At 48.4% G+C, this 19,953-nt stretch overlaps 2 protein-coding genes across 3 annotated transcripts; both read right to left on the reverse strand.

The window, feature by feature from the left end:
* Positions 1-508: 508 nt before the first annotated feature.
* Positions 509-4,747, reverse strand: FCER1G (Fc epsilon receptor Ig). The gene is made up of 5 exons (XM_032161192.2): positions 4,438-4,747; positions 1,668-1,759; positions 1,470-1,505; positions 1,023-1,043; positions 509-873 (listed from the first exon to the last, which is right to left on the reverse strand). The coding sequence occupies exons 1-5, from the start codon at positions 4,484-4,486 to the stop codon at positions 811-813; spliced, it is 261 nt and encodes an 86-aa protein (XP_032017083.1). The 5' UTR covers positions 4,487-4,747; the 3' UTR covers positions 509-810.
* Positions 4,748-5,407: 660 nt separating this feature from the next.
* Positions 5,408-18,001, reverse strand: NDUFS2 (NADH:ubiquinone oxidoreductase core subunit S2). Of its 2 annotated transcripts, XM_032161193.2 has the most exons (14): positions 17,667-18,001; positions 16,618-16,724; positions 13,255-13,445; positions 10,539-10,659; positions 10,257-10,369; positions 9,921-9,995; positions 9,664-9,741; positions 9,439-9,524; positions 9,132-9,251; positions 7,368-7,497; positions 6,348-6,443; positions 6,088-6,171; positions 5,896-5,953; positions 5,408-5,657 (listed from the first exon to the last, which is right to left on the reverse strand). In XM_032161193.2, exons 1-14 carry the CDS (start codon positions 17,759-17,761, stop codon positions 5,620-5,622), a joined length of 1,392 nt encoding a protein of 463 aa, XP_032017084.1. In that variant the 5' UTR covers positions 17,762-18,001; the 3' UTR covers positions 5,408-5,619. The 2 variants fall into 2 exon arrangements, with proteins under 2 accessions (XP_032017084.1, XP_032017085.1); XM_032161194.2 differs by lacking the exon at positions 16,618-16,724 and having other exon boundaries at positions 17,667-17,757.
* Positions 18,002-19,953: the final 1,952 nt, after the last annotated feature.

Genomic DNA, 19,953 nt, shown 5'->3' on the forward strand with positions numbered 1-19,953 from the left:
TACCACTAACCCATCTGGCCCTCTAAGGTCTCACTTGCCCCAGATGCCCTGAAAATTCACTGTTCCAATAAAACCTTCCATTAGGAGCTTCACACAGCCCTAGTTACACCATCCGTTCTGCATATTTGGCTTTTCAGCTATGCTAATTCCCATATGCATGTACTGGATTGATGCTGTCTGGATTGGTGGCCATCTGGGGACACCCAGGCTCCCCTACAACCAAACCTTCATTCAATTGTCGAACACAGAAGGCCATGCTGATGCAGAAGTCATTTCTTATGTTTCCAAATATGCCTAGACTCCCAACACACTAGTCCCTGCTCCAGCTCCATCCTCAGAGCACCTACAGGTCAAAGGTTTTTATCCCTCCCCCAGCCATAGCATTTATCCCTCAGTCGAGCAAACTAGCTCTGAAGTCCATCAGGCTGTGAGTTCTGGAACTGAAAAACTGTATCTAGTGCTTAGTAGAGACTGAATAAATATATGATAAATGGATGAATGAATGGAGTCCAGTCCATGGCAGCTTTATTGGGGGTTCTCCCTTCCCATATTTTAGCTGGAGTTGGGGATGGGGAAGAGAAGAAGGGTGGGACAAGAGAGTGAGACTAGAATATAAACATCCGTAAATAACATCTGAGCATTAGTCTTTAACAGGGAGGAGGAACCACTGGTGTATGTTAATTTAGGACACGGCATCATTATAGGGGTAGGGCCAGCTGGTGTTAATGGCATGCAGGCATATGTGATGCCAACCACGAGGGCTGGAAGAACCAGAAGCCGAAGAAGAATATGACCGCATCTATTCTAAAGCTATTGTGGTGGTTTCTCATGCTTCAGAGTCTCGTAAGTCTCCTGGTTCCTGGTGCTCAGGCCCTGGAGGTGGGAGTCAAAGGATGATCAGGAGCTGGAGCCCATTAGAGGCCCCTCCCACCTCCACAGGCCCCCCCCTCCCCTTCCAAAGATCGCTCAAAATCCCACCCTCTTCTGCTGACTTCCTGAGTGGGGGAGGCAGGCACACTTACCGTGTAAACACCATCTGATTTCTGCAGAGACAAAAGAAGCAAAACATTAAAGACCCACACCTTCTCCAGGGCCCCTCAGCATCTGCCCCACCCGGGGAGGCATGGGGGGTGGGCAGCCAGCCACCTTGGGCTAGAGGGCACTCACATGGACACTCTGGGCCATGGATACCTGTTTGCCCACATGGCTACAAGCACACATATACACCTGACATACTACATCCAAGTCTCTCACATATTTTTTGTCACTCTATGCTTGATTCTTCCCTGTCACCTGCTGAATATTTTACTTGTGGCTTGGCTAGGTAAGGTGGGAGGGAGGCCTCTCAAGTGTGTGCAGATCAGCACCTGAGAGGCATGCCCTCCCAGAGGCCCAGAAACTCAGGCGAGAGCCCCAGAAGGGCTGAGGGTCTGAAAAGTTGTCGACACCAGGTGTAGGAAGGTCCATACCTCATAGCTGGCCATAGCTGCCTTTCGCACTTGGATCTGGAATGGGGAAAAGTTATCAGTAAAGGGTAAGTTAGTGGCCCATCCCCCTTCCCTCCAAACTTTGTGGGGGATCCCCTTTTATTCCTTCTCTTCGAATCCTTGCTGCTGCCCGCCTCCCACTTCCCCTTCCAGCCCTTACCCCACCCTGCCCAGGACTACCTTCAGTCGACAGTAGAGGAGGGTGAGAACAATTCCATACAGAAACAGGATGGCGTCCAGGATATAGCAGAGCTGAGGCTCTCCCAGGGCCGCTGAGGGGATAGAGGATGCCCATGGGGTCGGGGACATCAGGGAGGATCTGGTACTCAGAGGAGAGAAGGGAAGGGGCTCTGGAAGGTAGGACAGGGCCTAGAGGGGAGCCCGTCTAAGGGAAGAAATTCTGTTTCTCTCTGGCCTTCCACTGCCCTTACCTTTCCCTCTTCTCCCACACCATAGGGTCGGGCTAGGATAGGAAGTGTGAGGGTTCTATTGAAATGGAACTTAGACGGACTAATAATTAAGGCCTTCCCCCTCAGCCCCCAACCTTTTCTTTTTAGCACTGTGGGTTCTTCAGGCACCATTGAGCACTTTATCCACCTCAAGGGACCCATCCGAGTCCACTGGACTGAAACCAAAACCTCAGCCAAGATGGGTAGTGGGAGGGAGAGGTAGTGGCAAATTTCAGTGAAGAAACCACAGAAGTGTCTCTACTAAGTCCTGTGACCTGTGGCTGAGGGCTGGACAGGAAGGATGTGAGCTGGGGAAGGGAGAGAAGGCAATTACTCTATCATTGGTCATCTCCTAGCCTCAGCCTTGTTGCTTTCTGTCCCACCACAAGACACTTAAATATGTTAAAAAAAAAAAAAAAAAGTGTGTCTGTTTTTCCCAGACCTTACAGATACCTTTGGCCCTGAACACAGGGCTGGGGGAATGACCACAGCTATACGGATTCCAGCTCCTGTTACTCTGCCCTATTACTCACTCTCTGGGCCTCTGAGAGGGGAAGTTTTGTGCAATTTAAAAAATCAAATCAAATCAAGTCTGGGCTCCAGAGACTGCTCTCACCCCGTATCAGAGGACCAGTAGGGAACAAGTGACTAACGTCAGTCAATTGCTGACATCGGTCAAGTACTTTTTATTCTGCAACACTCTTTCACACACACGATATTGCACAAATCTTAAAACTACCCTGTGAGGGAAACATCATCATCGCCATTTTATGGGTGACGAAACCAAGGCTCGGAAAAGCTAAGGAACTCACTCAGAGCCACAGGGTTAAGTCACAGAGCTGGAACTCAAATGCAGGCTTTCTGCCTCTAAAGCCCGTGCTTTCCTTCGTGCCTCAGCGGGCCTCCTCCCTCCTCATCCCACGGAAGCAGACCAGTGGCTAACTTAATACTTGCTCTCACCTTCTCAGCTAGGCTGCTGGAATTCCTCCCCAGTCATTCTCTTTCGATTTCCAGTTTCCCTGAAGTTTACTGACCTCCTCCTCCCCGACACCCAGCTGCCACCAACACACACACACCAATCCAGCACAGACAACCCAGAGTGAACGAGGAGTGAGAATTCTTAGATAGTAACTGGAGCCGTAGAGCTTCAGAGACCTTCCTATTTCTGCCTCTACTTCTCAGCTGACCCTCAGGTCTCTGGAACTGGGCATCTCATGCTGCCCACCCTCGTATCAACTGCTATCAGAACGGAGCATTAGCAATGACCCATAGAAACAGCAATCCCGTCTGTTTGTCTTGGCTATATCCTTGCCTTACTCCCAAGCACAAGAACAGAGCCCTACCTTCCTAAAGGGTTCTCTCTCTCTCTCCATATATATATATACACATATATGTGTGTATATATATATATATATACATACATATGTGTGTGTATATATATATATACACACACACACATATACATATATATACACATATATGTATGTGTGTATATATATATATATGTATGTATATGTATATATATATATATATATATATATAAAATGTTTTTTTTGAGACGGAGTCTCGCCCTGTTGCCCAGGCTTAAGTGCAGTGGTGCGATATTGGCTCACTGCAACCCCCACCTCCTGGGTTCAAGTGATTCTCCTGCCTCAGCCTCCTGAGTAGCTGGGATTACAGGCGCCAAGGGTGCTTTGTATATTAAACCAGCTAGAGATCAGCTCCCAGCAGACAAGACCAAAGGCACCCCATGGGAAATGCTGATCATGAGAAATGAAGCTTTTCACCAGACCAGCTCTTCATGCCATACAACCAGACCCTTCCCCTGCCACTTTCTATCAACCCTGAAAAGAGAAAAGTCAGCCAGGCACAGTAGCACTTTGGGAGGCCGAGGTGGGAGAATTGCTTGAGGCCAGGAGTTCAAGACCAATGTGGCCAACATAGCAAGACCCTGTCTTTTCTTAATAATAATAATAGCTGGGTGCAGTGGCTCACACCAGTAATCCCAGCACTTTCGGAGGTCGAGGTGGGTGGATCACTTGAGTCAGGAGTTTGAGATTACCCTGGTCAACATGATGAAACCCGGTTTCTACCGAAAATACTAAACTTAGCCGGGCGTGGTGGCGGGCGCCTGCAGTCCCAGCTACTCGGGAGCCTGAGGCAGGAGAATCGCTTGAACCCAGGAGGCGGAGGTTGCAGTGAGTAGAGATTGCACCACTGCACTCCAGCCTGGGTGACAGAGCAAGACTCCATCTCCAAAATAATAATAATAATAATAATAATACGGAGAAAAGTCTGGAATGAAGAAGGCAACAAGAAAGAAGGGAACTATTAGTCTAGTGCCCTGGGTCGGGGCTGGATAGGACTAGCCTCACGGTCTCCCTGTGCCCACCTACCCACTGTCAGCCTTCCTTCATCTGTGTTTGACTTGACCCTCAGACCCAAGCTCTGGACTTCCACCCTGGAGCCAGCTCACGCTATCCCTCACCAAACCCTCTTACCTGCTTCTTCAACCAAAAGGAGTAAGAGCAAGACCACTGCTGGAATCATCTTGGGCTGGAGATCGGCCGTTCTGACAGCACTGTGCAGCTGTGCTCAGCGAGCAGTTCCCTGACCACAGAGTCCCCCCCTTCCTGCCACGCCTTCCCCCACGCTTTGGCCCCTTCCCCTTCCTGCACAAGAGACCGGGCGGCTCCCGGAAGGGCCAACTAAGGGAGTTGGGAGATCTGGGCTCTTAAGCGTCAGCCCTTCAATGACCAACTCCTAACCCATAGAATGAGGAGACTCTCACGCTCAGGAAAGGCTGTCTACATCTGCCATTTTACACTCCACCTGGTTCAGTTTTTTTTTTTTTTTTGAGACAGAGTCTTGCTCTGTTGCCCAGGCTGGAGTGCAATGGCGCGATCTTGGCTCACCACAACCTCTGCCTCCTGGGTTCAAGCAATTCTCCTGTCTCAGCCTCCCGAGTAGCTGGGATTACAGGCATGCGCCACCACGCCCTGCTAATTTTGTATTTTTAGTAGAAACAGGGTTTCTCCATGTTGATCAGGCTGGTCTCGAACTCCTGATCTCAGGTGATCCATCCGCCTCGGCCTCCCAAAGTGCTGGGATTACAGGCGTGAGCCACCGTGCCCGGCTGGTTCAGAGATTTATCTGTGCTAAACTGCCCGTCAACATTCCCTCAGACCCCACTATAGCCCTTTCCCTCCCAACTTTACCCCAGGTCTTGATTTGAGTGGTTTATCAACTTATGTGGGCACTGAGGTTTGGGCAAGGAGGGAACTGAGGGGAAAGAGGAAACGGGGAATAGAGAAGTGGAAAGGAAAAGAGTCAGAGAAGGGGGTGGAGACGAGCAGGAAAAATTGCAAAGACCTGACTGAATCTAACAGGAATGGAGGGTTAATGAAACACTCTTAGGTTTACAGTCCGAGTGAAGGACACTAAGATACTGAGACACTAAGATACAAGAAGTTTAGGCCTAGGGGCCGCAAGTCGGCTAATTTATTATAATTTCTCCTTTTCTAGTACATGCACAGAAAGCCTGAGAGCCAAGTGTACATGAACATGTACACACACACACACACACACACACACACACACACACACAGAGGCCAATTTCCAGTGAGGGACAGGCTCCACAGAAGAAGCTGATAGGCAGGGGGCATCAAATGCTGCTCCCCTGCTCACCGATCTACTTCTCCAAATACAATATCTTGGGTACCTAGGTGAGAGGATGGAGGAAAAAAGTGGTGTTACTTATCTTCCTGCTGTGAGGCAAAACAAACAAACGAAAAAAGTGGTGTTACCCAAGATCCAGAACCCATTACTGTGCTCAAGAGATTGAGGACCCGAGTCCATGCCATGGCCTATGGTGAACAGTAAGTGTTCTCTTTCTGTCCCCAGTGGGCATCCCGAACTCCTTTGTCTAGGATACCTCTACTACACAGTAGGCCTCGTACCTATGATGGCAACGACATCTGCCAACATGTGTCCCTTAGACATCTTGTCCAAACCAGCCTAGGGAGATTGAGATGGCAACAATATTAGGTAAGACTTGCAAGGTGGGAGGAGAAACAAGAAGAGTTCATAAAAACCTCAACCAAGGTCAGGTTTAATTCATTGGAGTTAAAGTTACTGGGATTGATTCTTACCAGATGGGCAAAACCAGGAGCCTTGATCTTGCATCGATAAGGGCGGCTGCTGCCATCGGACACCAGGTACACCCCAAACTCTCCCTGTTCAAGGAAGAAGGTTGGGTGTCTCTATTAACATGAAGAGTATTTTTCTCTGCCAACAAAATCTCTATTCATCCTCCTGTTTTCTCTCTCAATGATGAATGAGCATTTTGTTAAACATCTATCTTTAGCTACCTACTCTACATATGGTCTTTTTCTTCCCCTCCTCTCCTCACCTTGGGAGCCTCAATGGCAGTATATGTGGCTCCTGGAGGAACTTGGTAGCCCTCAGTATACAACTTAAAGTGATGAATCAGTGACTCCATGGAAGTCTGAAGAGAGGAAACAGGGAGCATCAATAAACCATATCCAAACTCTGTCTCCTAGGCCTTCCCCCAGCACAGAAAATAATCTCTACCCTCAGGGAGACTAAAGCCACATGTCAGTCAGTAAGCAGAGAGGATACAGAATAAAACAGGAGAGCTATGGGAGATTAAGAATCTCTTATATGGCTAGGTGCGGTGACTCACGCTTGTAATTCCAGCACTTTGGGAGGCTGAGGTGGGCGGATCAAGAGGTCAGGAGTTCAAGACCAGCCTGGCCAACACAGTAAAACCCCGTCTCTACTAAAAATACAAAAATTAGCTGGGCGTGGTGGTGGGTGCCTGTAATCCCAGCTACTCGGGAGGCTAAGGCAGGAGAATCGCTTGAACCCAGGAGACAGTGGTTGCAGTGAGCTGAGATCATGCCACTGTACTCCAGCCTGGTGAAAGAGCAAGACACCATCTCAAAAAGAAAAAAAAAAAAATTTAAAAAATTAAAAAAAACTGAATCTCTTATTATACAGTGAATTCTCTATAAAAAGAAAACCGGGTTGGGTGTGGTGGCTCACCCCTGTAATCCCAGCACTTTGGGAGGCCAAAGATCACCTGAGGTCAGGAGTTTGAGACCACCCTGAGCAACATGGTAAAACTCTGTCTCTACTGAATACAAAAAATTAGCTGGGCGTAGTGGCACGTGCCTGTAATCCCAGCTACTTGGGAGGCTGAGGCAGAAGAATTGCTTGAACCTGGGAGGCGGAGGTTGCAGTGAGCTGAGATTGCACTCCAGTCTGGGCAATAAGAGTGAAACTCTGTCTCAAAAAAAAAAAAAAAGAAAGAAAGAAAACTGAAAGGTAGGATTTAATCCAAGGATACTCCTCCGCAGCCACTGGCCCCTTTCCAACACCCCACACTTTCCCCCTCCCTGCAGCCAACCTTCATCTCTGCTCGCTTAGGTGGAGACACTTTGGCATCATCAACCTTGATCTCCCCAGGAGGCATCTTGTTTAGACACTGTGTGATAATTCTCAGGGACTGGCGCATCTCCTCCACCCGGCACAGGTACCTCAAGTAGATGAGACAGAGCAAGAGAAGAACAGTCAGAGGAGCAGGTATGGGGCTAGGAAGGATGCCCTTTGGCAAACCTCAAAAGGGTTAGGTCAACTCTCCCCACTCTTTTCTCCAAGTACAGCACCTCTGCTTGGCTTGGCCACCCATATAAACCCTGTAGTCTTTTTTTTTTTTTTTTTTTGAAACAGGGTTTCACAGCTCACTGCAGCCTCGAACTCCTGGGCTCAAGTGATCCTCCCATCTCAGTCTCCAAAGTAGCTTGGATTACAGGCGTGCACCACCACATCCGAATATTTTTTGTAGAGACGAGGTTTCACTTTGCTGCCCAGGCTGATCTCCAACTCCTGAGCTCAAGTGACTGCCGGCTTTGGTCTCCCAAAGTGCTAGGATTATAGGCATGAGCCACCAAGCCCAAACCCCTGTAATCTTTTCTTCTATTCTCGGGTGCTTCCCCAAACCCTCTGCTTATTTTCTCAGAACACGGCCTGTAGTATTTATTTCTTTAATTACCTCCTTAAGCACTTTTTGGACCACAGAATGGGTGAGAGTCAAATGCACAAACAAAAATATACAGTAGCTACCAGGTTCAAAAAATAAAACAAACAGACAAAAAATACACAGTAACAAATCTGACTCAGGGTGAGAAAACAGGAGGAGAATTTGTTTTTGTTTTTTTGTCTTTTGTTTTTTCGAGACAGAGTCTCACTCTGTTGCCCAGGCTGGAATGCAGTGGCTCTATCTCAGCTCACTGCATCCTTCACCTCCCAGGTTCAAGCAATTCTCCTGCCTCAGCCTCCCAAGTAGCTGGACTTACAGGCATGTACCACCACACCCAGCTAATTTTTTGTATTTTTAGTAGAGATGGGTTTCACCATGTTGGCCAGGCTGGTCTTGAATTCCTGACCTCAAGTGATCCACCTACCTTGGACTCCCAAAGTGCTGGGATTACACACATGAGCCACTGAGCCTGGCCCAGGAGGAGAATCTGAAGCTTAGGATCTACTAGAAAGAACACTGGATCAGAAGGATTCTATTCTCGACCACTCCTGATGAATAATCCCAGCTAATCCCTAACTTTTATGCCTCAGCTTTCTCAGCTATAAAATGCAGCCAAAGCTAGCTCCACCTAAGACAAGGATAATGTAAAGATAGAAAAAATGCCATAGGCCGGGTGTGGTGGCTCACGCCTATAATCCCAACAATTTGGGAGGCCGAGGTGGGTAGATCACCTGAGGTCAGGAGCTTGAGACCAGCCTGACCAACATGGAGAAACCCCATCTCTACTAAAAATACATAAATTAGCTGAGCGTGGTGGCTCATGCCTGTAATCCCAGCTACTCAGGAGGCTGAGGCAGGAGAATCACTTGAACCCGGGAGGCAGAGGTTGCGGTGAGCCGAGATTGCACCATTGCACTCCAACCTGGGCAACAAGAGCGAAACTCCATCTCAAAAAAGAAAAAAAGAAGTAAGATTCCATATATGTGAAAGTGTTTTGAGAGCAACCTCGTCTAACACACACAAGAGCTCCCACAGACACTGAGAAGTAGGGTAAAGAAGGAAGTGGCAAAGAGAAGAGTGAGACAGGGGAAACTAGCTGGAATATCAGCCGAGAAACGATTGGGGCCTTACCTATCATAGCAGTCCCCGCGAGAACCAACAGGAACATCAAACTCAACCTGGTCGTAAACATCATAGGGCTGGGTCTTCCGCAGGTCCCACTGGATGCCTGAGCCCCGAAGCATCACTCCACTGTGGAGAGCATAATGGGAATAAGGGCCACTCTCCACAAACTAAGTAAGGAGGCTCATTCTTGTTGATCCTTCACATTCAGGGTATGACTAGGAGGATGCCAACAAGTCTTCAAAGACAAGATATTAGGCTGGAACTCCCCCACTCCCATCCCCACTCCTAAGGAGAGAAGTTGTATTCCCCTCACCTAAAACCATAGTTAAGTGCTTCTTCTGCTGTTACAACCCCAATGTCAATTGTCCGATTTCGCCAGATCCTATTGTTGGTCAGCAACTATTGATCAAGAAAACTGGTGTGTTAATACTCTTCCTCACACTCTTCAAATATCTCTATATTTTTTTACAACTGGGGAATAAAACCCCACAAGCCCTTCTTGTGGGAGAGAGATTTTTCCCATTGACTCCTAGCTTACCTCCTCCACCTCATCAAGCCGAAGAGAGAAGTTCTTAGAAAACTGATAAATGTCATCCATAAGCCCAAGGGGTAGGTCCTAGAAGTCAAACGGAGGTGCTATTGAATGTGGCACAGCCTTCGCTAAGGAGAGCCCTCTCAGCACCCCCTCCCCCAGGAATACAGGTTTGGAGTTTCCATCATCCAGCACTGCCCTCCAGTGGCCACAGGGAAAATAGGCCTGGGCTGGACATCGGGGGAAGCCGGGGACCTGCTCACCTGGTGCACTCCTCCTGGCCGGATATAAGCAGCATGCATTCGGGCTCCAGACACTCGCTCGTAGAACTCAAACATCTTCATAGAACGTGCTGGGAATTAGTGTCAAAGTCCCAGGCTCCCAGGTCCTATGATGGCCTACTCCCCCACCTTCTGCCTTCTTGTGCCCAACCAGCCCCTCATGATATAGTTTCTACAAATATAACCCAAGTTAAACATACCTTTTCCCTCCAAATGTTCTCCCATGTTCTCTCTCTTCTTTTAATCTCCTGTCTCCTTTATACCTTCTCTACTTCCTGCACTTCCTTCCCTATTCCTATCCTTTCCTCCCGCTCTTACCTTCTCCCTTTCTTCAAACAGCCAGAAGAAAGGGGTCATGGCCCCAAGGTCCAGGGCATGTGTGGTCACAGCCATGATGTGGTTCAACAGCCGTGTGATTTCTCCAAACAGCACTGTGAAGACAAGGAGAAGGCAGGATATAGGAGCCAAGCACTGAGGCGGACAGAGAGGTCTGGGCAGAGCCTGGAGTCTGAGCATTAAGCTTGGGTTCAACGGGGAAGTGGTGGAAAAGGCACTATGCTATGCTCACAGTGGGCCGCAGAAAAAGCCGGGGTGACATACCTCGGATCCACTGTGCCCGAGGAGGAGGCCGGATGTTTAGCAACTTCTCCACAGCTAGAGAATAGGCCTGTTCGTTACACATCATGGACACATAGTCTAGCCGGTCAAAGTATGGAAGGGCCTGGGAAGAGGGAGGAATGTGGGTCACATCTAACAGGCTCAGGAGCCCACAGTCTGGCTGCCTGAAGCCTTGCTCTCAGTGGGCACCAGAAGTTGGTGCTGTATAAGCCTTTCTAGTCTCAGAAGCCCCAACAAGGCAGGTAAAATATCCCAAAAACCAGTAGTATTCTGGTAAATGTTTAAAAACTGGCTCTCCAAAGTGAAGGAGGACTGATTTGTCGTGTTTGCCAATTTCCATGGTAAAAATAGTCCCACAATGGCCAATTTTAAGTTACCAATATCATGTAACTGAATGCAGCATTGGGAAGAGTACCACACCATTATACAGTATTTCCACCATACAGACACATTCAAAGCAAATACCTCAAAGGCAGAGCATGGTAAAATAATAAAGTGATGAGCTTTGAATATTTAATCTTACCTTTGCTTTTAATATAATGTATTAAATCATAAGCTTATATAAATTAATTTCTAACAATGGCTACGTTCAACTGGCTCACAAAACTCCTGAAAATTTAACAACTGCACTCTTGCAAGCCAGTATGAGCTAGCTCCAGGATACCACTGTCAAGAGTCCTTGGCCAGGCACATGGCTCACGCCTGTAATCCCAACACTTTGGGAGGCCGAGGTGGGTGGATCACTTGAGGTCAGGAGTTTGAGACCAGCCTGACCAACATGGAGAAACCCCGTCTCTACTAAAAATACAAAATTAGCCGGGCGTGGTGGTGCATGCCTGTAATCCCAACTACTTGGGAGGCTGAGGCAGGAAAATCACTTGAACCCAGGAGGCAGAGGTTGCAGTGAGACAAGATTATGCCACTGTATTCTAGCCTAGGCAACAAGAGCAAAACTCCATCTCAAAAAATAATAAAAATTTAAAAAACTGACATACTGGCCAGGCGCGGTGGCTCACACCTATAATCCCAGCACTTTGGGAGGCCAAGTCTGGGTGGCTCATGAGGTCAGGAGTTTGAGACCAGCCTGGCCAACATGGTGAAACTCCATCTCTACTAAAAATATAGAAATTAGTTGGGCATGGTGGTGGGCACCTGTAATCCCAGCTATTTGGGAGGCTGAGGAACAAGACTCGCTTGAACCTGGGAGGTGGAGTTTGCAGTGAGCCAAGATTGTACTATTACACTCCAGCCTGGGCAACAAGAGCGAAACTCCATCTCAAAAAAAAAAAAAAAAAAAAAAAAAAATTAGCCAAGCATGGTGGTGCGTGCCTATAATCCCAGCTACTCCAGGAGCTGAAACAGAATTGCTTAAACTCGGGAGGCAGAGGTTGCAGTCAGCCAAGATCACGCCACTGCACTCCAGCCTGGGCGACAGAGCAAGACTCCGTTTCAGGGGAAAAAACAAAACAAACAAAAAACCTGAGATACTGAAGGAGAAAGGCAATCAGTCTTAAGAGTATCTGGGAGGGTTTTTTTTTTTATTTTTTTTTTTTTTTTGAGACAGAGTCTTGCTCTGTTGCCCAGGCGCTGGAGTGCAGTAGCACGATCTTGGCTCACTGCAACCTCTGCCTCCCAGGTTCAAGTGATTCTCCTACAGGCGCACACCATGACGTCTGGCTAATTTTTGTATTTTTAGTAGAGATGGGGTTTCGCCTTGTTGGCCAGGCTGGTCTCGAACTCCTGACCTCAAGTAATCCACCTGCTTCAGCCTCCCAAAGTGCTGAGATTACAGGCGTGAGCCACCACGCCCAGCCAGAGTGAGGTATTTAAGGAAGACAGAGCATCAGGTAGAAATGGTCCTTCCTCCAGAATGCCAAAAAGCCAAGTTGTAACTGCCTGCTGAACCAGCTTCAGCTTCCAGGAAGAGGGTGGAGCTAAGACGCTACTAGCTGGGACAGCCTGTTCTTATTCTGATGTCACTGTGACGGGGGCTAATGCTACAGGGGTTAACCCATAGACTCTGGGACCAGAAACTGTCATCGCCGAGGCTCTCTTGGGGAATCACATTCTAGTCACTGTTCACCCCGACACTGGGCTGGATCTAAATCCTAATCCTACCATCCTGTTATCAGGACCTTTCTTCATGACAGTAAGAAAAAAACTTCAGATTCCTATTAGAGATCCAACTCCTTCAAATCTGACCTTCATCATTTGGGTCATACAGTCCTCCTAAAAATGGCAAACTCTGTCATAAAACCCCTCTCAGTTGCTCTGACTCATTGAATGTTTTGAAAACAAACGTAGACAGCTGGAAGATACAAGAATCAGCTGTTAAACTTAGCGAGCTAATGTCTTTTCTCTTTCTCTGCCCCTAGGGACACTGGCTTTGACGCACTAGTCTAACATAAGAGCAGGGAAACTGAGGCACTCAAGTAATGGCAAAGGGGCCAGCCAAAAAGTCAGCCAGAGAAAAGCTGAGTATAGCTCCAGCTTCAAAGCACTGCTGCTGAATAAACCAAATCCTAATGACTCAAGCATTCCCTGCCACTTCCCTCCATCCACCCAACCAAGAGTAATCTCAACCGGTTACTCCTCTCAACACCTTCCTCCCCTCACGTTTTAAGGGCAGCAAACTGGCAAAGCCCCAGGCTAAAGCAACCCCAGATCCCGCCAAAAGGCTCCCGTTCGCTCCCCACACCTGAAGATAGGTCTTGTATTCAATGAGCTTCTCAGTGCCTCGGTGCAGGAGCCCGATGTGAGGATCACACTTCCGCACCATCTCCCCACTCAATTCCATCACTAGTCGCAGGACACCATGCGCTGCTGGGTGCTGGGGCCCAAAGTTCAGGGTCATGTTCTTCACAATTGTGTCGTTTGGAGGGTCCACATCTGAGAAGTAGGAAATAGTTCAGAGCCACATGGTTATTCCCTTGGGATCCCCCAAAAGACAGCAAGGAGTTAGCCTCTCCCTACAGATTTTCTAACTCACCATTCCATACTTTATTTCCTAATCTCCACTATAACCAGGAAGAGGACCCTTAGATGGGGAAAAGGAAGATCTAAACTTTCTGAAGACAGACACCATGAATCTCACTCTATGTCTCCTAGAATACCTTTTTTTTCATGGTTCATAGTCAGTGTGCATAGAATATCTTTTTAATAATAGATAACACTTATATCGCTTTATTGTGTGCCAGGCACTACCTTAGGCACTTTAATTGATTTAATTCTTTTTTTTTTTTTTTTTTTTTTGAGATGGAGTCTCGCTCTGTCGCCCAGGCTGGAGTGCAGTGGCGCGATCTCGGCTCACTGCAAGCTCCGCCTCCCGGGTTCACGCCATTCTCCTGCCTCAGCCTCTCCGAGTAGCTGGGACTACAGGCGCCCGCCACCAAGCCCGGCTAATTTTTTGTATTTTTAATAGAGACGGGGTTTCACCATGGTCTCGATCTCCTGACCTCGTGATCCGCCCGCCTCGGCCTCCCAAAGTGCTGGGATTACAAGTGTGAGCCACCGCGCCCGGCCAATTGATTTAATTCTTACAACAACTGTTATGAGTAATAGGTACTATCATTATCCCCATTTTATTGGATAAACTGAGGCCATGGAGCGTAAATGACTTTTCCAGGATCACAAAACTAGTAAGTGGCAGAACCAGGATTTTAACCCAGCCTGTTTAGCTCCAGGATCCAAACATCTTAACTACTATGATATACAGCTCTCCAAATGTATCCAATGAATGGCCAACCAGTCAGGAAATGTATACCTAATGCTTACTCCCACTTAAGGAACTTTTACCCTCAAGAAGATTACCTTTTTTTTTTTTTTTTTGAGACAGAGTCTCACTCTGCACCCAGGCTGGAGTGCAGTGGCACCATCTCGGCTCACTGCAACCTCTGCCTGCCAGGTTCAAGCAATTCTCCTGCGTCAGCCTCCAGAGTAGCTGGGACTACAGGCGCATGCCACCATGCCCACCTAATCTGAAGCTTACATTTTAATTGGGGAAAGAAGTACATGTGAAAAACTAGGAACAGAGGTCAAATTTATAAGTAACCAAGAAAGTGCCTTAGCCATTAAGTTTTTAAAAGAAGGAAAGAACACTGCAAAGACTTCATGTAGGTAGGATCTGAGCTTAAATACAGGAAATGATTTAGATAGCTAGAAGGGAGAAGAGGCATTCCAGGCTATGAAATCAACATGGGCCAAATCTTAGAAACAAGGAAGTAAACATCCGTGGAACTCTTATTGGGACTTCCCAAGAGAGGGACGATAAGTATTGGGACAAAGCAGGGGGTAGTGGTTCAATTATCTGTACATATCATTAATAACAATGAACACTTATAGGGGACTTACATGTGCCAGGCACATGTTATCTCATTTAATCCTTAAAATAATGCTATAAATAGATGCTTTATGCACTGGTAAATTGAGAGTGGAGATTTGAAACCAGAGCCCATCTTTTCCACCAAAATTCTTCATCATGGGCTTTGGAGTCTGACAGACCCGAGTACAAATCTGCCTGTGTGTCCTTAACTTTTTTTTTTTTTTTTGAGATAGTCTTGCCCTGTCACCCAGGCTGGAGTGCAATGGCACGATCTCAGTTCACTGCAACCTCCGCCTCCCAGGTTCAAGTGATTCTCCTGCCTCAGCCTCCTCAGTAGCTAGAATTACAGGTGCGTGCCGCCACACCTGGCTAATTTCTGTATTTTTAGTAGAGGCGGGGTTTCACCATGTTGGCCAGGCTGGTCTTGAACTCCTGACCTAAGGTGATCTGCCCGCCTTGGCCTCCCAAAGTGCTGGGATTACAGGTGTGAGCCGCCGTGCCCGGCCTTTAATCAAGTTTTAATCTCCCTAGACCATAATTTCCTCACGACTGGGGTAATACTCTCCTACAGCTGTTGTAAAGATTAAACAAAATAATGCATACAAAAATGTTTGGCGAATGGTAAGCACTCAGCTATTGTTACTGTAAGTTTGTGGAAAGTAACTGGAAGTGTCTTTGAAGGTTTTTGAGCAAGAGTACGAATAACATGGTAAAATAATGTTTGGGGAAGATGAAGGTGATGACATTGTATAGGATAGATGGAAAGGGGACAACATCAGCGGCAAAAACTCAGTGAACAGACTCCTAAAATAATCAGGGTCTAATACAAGATAAATCTGAATAATGGCAATGAAAATTAAAAGGGAGAGATGACCAGATATGGGACATTATGAAAGTATCTACATGGTTTGGTAACTTACTGGACATAGACATGGAGGGCAAGATAAAACAGTCAAAGATGACTAAAAAGTTTCAATCCTGAGGGATTAGGAGAATGAGGGTGCCACTGATTAAAATCAAAAGTCAAAAGGAAGAGCTACTTTTGATAGGAAAAAAAATGGTTTGTATTCACGTAGGTTTCATTTGGTTACCAACGGGAAAACCACCACCTTGTCTGGAGAGGGAGATAATGTAGTGAACCTGAAATGTATTGAACATGGGAAAAGCTGGCATTAAGGTTTAAATTGGTAGGGACTTTTGGGTATTTACTGAGACGCACTCTTTATTTTCTTCTGCAACATCCTTCCTTTCCTTCTCTACTTCACAAATACCTGTTTTTATCACTATTATGTCTGTTTAATTTCGTGGTGAAAGAAGCAAACAGGATAGGGGCTAAAATTTGCCTAAGACAGAGAGCTCAAGAGCACTTAGAAATCAGCTGGAGGCCAGGCATGGTGGCTCAAGCCTATATCTCAGCACTTTGGGAGGCTGAGCTGGGAGGATTATTACCTAAGGCCAGGAGTTTGAAACCAGCCTGGTCAACATAGCAAGACTCTGTCTCTACAAAAGGAAAACTTTCAAAATTAGCCGGTTGTGGTGGCACAGGCGTGTTGCAGCTTTCTGGGGAGGCTGAGACAGAAGGTTGCCTTGAGCCCAGAAGTTCAAGGCTACAGTGAGCCACTTTCGCACCACTGCACTCCAGCCAGGGAGACAGAGGGAAACACTGTCTCAAAAAAAGAAAAGGAGATCAGCTGGGGGCAGGGATGGGTGTGAGTTGGGACAGCAACTCTGGTCACTCACCATTCCAAGGTGGAGGCTTCCAGTGGGCTGTTTCTTTGCTTGGGTACATAACAGCTCCCCCAAACTGCTGTGCCCATTCCACATCTGGCTGCCACTGCCGAGCACCTCTGGGGAGTTAAAGACAGATCCTAGACAAAGGGCCTGAACAGTGTTTGGTTCCTGTGTTCCCATTCACTCTCAAAGGGACCCAGGTTTTTTTTGTTTTTTGTTTTTGTTTTTGTTTGAGACTGGGTTTCACTCTTGTTGCCCAGGCTGGAGTGCAATGGCGTGATTTCGGCTCACTGAAACCTCCGCCTCCCGGGTTCAAGCGATTCTCCTGCTTCAGCCTCCCAAGCAGCTGAGATTACAGGCATGCGCCACCAAGCCCGGCTAATTTTGTATTTTTAGTAAAGATGGGGGGTTTCTCTATTTTGGTCAGGATGGTCTCGAACTCCCGACCTCAGATGATCTGCCCGCCTAGGCCTCCCAAAGTGCTGAGATTACAGGTATGAGCCACCGTGCCCGACCAATGTCCTGGATTTTTTAATGCCAAGTCACTGATCTGAAGTTAATGTAGCTTCGGCAAAATAAGCTAGAACTCTAGAGGTTCCATTCCTTCTAACAAATTATTCCTGGAATAACTCCACCCAACACCCCTGGGCATGCAAGGTTGGGATCCTAGCTTCTTCATATTTTCATCATATTGATATTACCAACCAGGTGAATATGAACGAGAAAAGTGTTTGTTCAAGGTCAACGACAGACAGACAGCGAGCATTCTGGCTCTTTGGCTGAGCTCTACTCAGGTATGACAGGAGAGGTGCATTCAAATTACTGAAGCTAAAAAGCAGAGCCTCCCACTCCGCTGATTTCACCTCTGGACGAACGAACTCTAGACCCTCTCCCCTCCCTCGCCAGAGTGGGCGCCACTGTATCCCGTAGCCCAAGAAATCAGAGATGGACTATGGGGTCACAGGCTTGGGTTATTCTTTTCTGGGGGAGTAAAGCGTCCCCAACCTGAGAAACCCTAGCCTTGGAGAAAGTGTGTCAAGGGCTGCCCTCGATCTCACCTGCTGGGCTGAATCTGCAATCGGACTCCAGCCCCAGGCCGCAGCACCTGAGCCGCGACGCCCCGGAGGCCGCCCAAAGCCCTCAGCGCCGCCATCTTACTCCGGCTGCAGACTGCGGGAAGGAGAACCGGGCGGAAGTGACTCCAGCGCGCCTCCTTGTTGGCTTCTCACCTATTCGCACAGTGAAGCCGCCCTCTTGGAAGCTGGCAGGGTCGTTTACCGTCGAACTGACAACATCCGGGTCCTGTGACTCGGCTTCACTTGCGTTTAGATAACAGTGACTGCAGTCATCTTTACTGAGGGCGGTTCCTCCCACAGCTCCTGGCTGGCTTTTCTAGGAGCGAGCAAGGGAAAATTGCCCTTCCTGCGTGGGGCAAATACTTCGTGCTGTCTCGCCAAGCCTGCCCGCGTATCTTGGAAACGCGCGGCGCTTCCTTCCCTACTCCCTTCCGCCTTGGCCGCCCTCCTGCTTTAGTCCTGCTCTCGGATTGTATCTGAGCCCTGCCCTTATAGGGTAGCCCCAGGCTTTGCCAATTACCTTCCCATCACTGAATCCAAAAGACAGGAGTTGGGAAAGCCAGCTAATTTCCAGATGTTATAAATCGAGATTGGAGAAAGGAGCCTAAGTGGGGCTGGGCGGGTCTGAGAGCTCCCGCCAAACCAAAACAAAAAAGAATAGGATGCCAAGGTCGCCGGCATTGGTGGTGCGGAGGGGAGTGTCGGGGTGTGTAGGAGCCACCTCATCCCAGATGGGGGAGTGGAGGTCCTTTGTGGGTGACCCTGACATCCGCCAGGCTTCCCGAACCTACAGACTCACAGACCCAGGAAGCGCCCTTAGAGATGCCTCACACCCCACTTCCGTCTTGCGTCAGCCTCTTTTCCCTAACGTCTTTCTGACCCTGCTATAGCCCTCCTGGGTAATGGCCAACAGCATGGAAATATAGTAGCACCAGGAGTCTGATCACAATTCTGTATGGACAAAGACTTTTCCAGCCTTAGAGGCTGGTTCCTGTTTTCACCCTCTGCCTCTAAGCCCAACTCCAGCAGGGCCACCCACCCGTAGAGTTTGTACAACTCTCCAACTGAGCTTGGAAAGAGGCCTTCCCCAGATATCCCCTAGACAGGATCCCTGGGACACAGCCCACCAGCAGCGCAGCAGGGTGAGGCAAACAGACCAGGAAGCAGAAACGGAGGAATTCTTCACTGCAGAGAAAGAGGGGAAAGCCAGACTTCTGGCCTGGGAATTGACCTAATGGGAACTGTACCAAAGGGTGGGGCCAGATCCTTAGCTGTGGGAACTGACCAGGACCTGGGCTAGACAAGGCAGCTGCCATAGAGCCAGGGCAGAGGTTTGGTCCCTCTGTTGTCCTCATTCCTTGCTCTTTCCCTGGGCCTTCTTTCTGTCTATTGTTGAAACACAGCAAATGTGGCCATGGTGGTGGGCGATGGGAAGGACTGCATTTATTTTCCTTAATCCAGCCTGGGAGAAGTCAGGATAGACTCTGGGCTGCTTGGCCCTGGAGGCAGCTTGAGCTGGGACTGGGGTGGGGGGCAACTGAGGGGCTGCCTAGGACACTGCAGCTTTTGTGCCTTCTCCCTGCTGCCAACACCCCCACACACACTGCTGCAGCCACTCTAAAGCCCTTTGTCTTTCACTGCTTAGTCACCCCCTTTGTCCTCATCTCAAATAGGGGAGTGGAAAGGGGCAGTAGAGTTCTCTGGTGATAGCTCCTCTTGCCCCTGCCCCTTCTGGTCTCCCACCCCTTGTCTGACTCCTCTAGTCCCAGCCCCGTTGGCTTAGAACCAGGGTCAGGCAAGTGGTGGGTCAAGAGGTGGGTCTGGCAGTCACAAGGGGGTGGGTGGTCCAGGAAGTGATAGGCACCAGGGCAGGTATTACCGACCTGAGCAGGAAGGGAGGGGGAAAGGAAGTATTCTGACGGATATAATATGCGGGAGACAGGAGGTGACAAAGCAGAGTGAATAGGGGAATAGAGGCAGGAGGAGGTGGTCCACTTCTGGGAAAGGAAAGAGACTGCTGACTGCACTCTCCTTCCTGGGGATTTCCTGGGGAAACAAGCAGCCAGAGGATGGGGTGAGCAGAAATTGCCCCTGCTTCTGAACCCTTCCTTGCCTTGAGAGTTCACACCCAAGACCTCTTTTCCGAGTTCCCTCCTATCCAAAGCCAAAGGAATAATTTGCTTCTTTTCCCTAACACCACCTCTTCCTCCCCAGCCACTTTCCCCACCCCAGGCAATGGATTTCTCCCAGTACCCTAATTTCCCTATAT

Source organism: Hylobates moloch, unplaced genomic scaffold (assembly GCF_009828535.3).
Source record: "Hylobates moloch isolate HMO894 unplaced genomic scaffold, HMol_V3 SCAFFOLD_8, whole genome shotgun sequence".
Classification (NCBI taxonomy): domain Eukaryota; kingdom Metazoa; phylum Chordata; class Mammalia; order Primates; family Hylobatidae; genus Hylobates; species Hylobates moloch.

Bases quoted from the DNA above. Each gene is read 5' to 3' on its own strand.
- FCER1G (XM_032161192.2), bottom strand. From the start codon at position 4,486: ATGATTCCAGCAGTGGTCTTGCTCTTACTCCTTTTGGTTGAAGAAGCA. The intron at 1,760-4,437 runs GTAAGAGGGTTT...CTATCCCCTCAG, and splicing joins CCTTTTGGTTGAAGAAGCAG to CGGCCCTGGGAGAGCCTCAG. The intron at 1,506-1,667 runs GTAGTCCTGGGC...TCCCCATTCCAG, and splicing joins TCCTCTACTGTCGACTGAAG to ATCCAAGTGCGAAAGGCAGC.
- NDUFS2 (XM_032161193.2), bottom strand. From the start codon at position 17,761: ATGGCGGCGCTGAGGGCTTTGGGCGGCCTCCGGGGCGTCGCGGCTCAG. The intron at 13,446-16,617 runs GTGAGTGACCAG...CCTACTTCTCAG, and splicing joins GAAGCCTCCACCTTGGAATG to ATGTGGACCCTCCAAACGAC. The intron at 5,658-5,895 runs GTACGAGGCCTA...CCTCTCACCTAG, and splicing joins AGATGTCGTTGCCATCATAG to GTACCCAAGATATTGTATTT.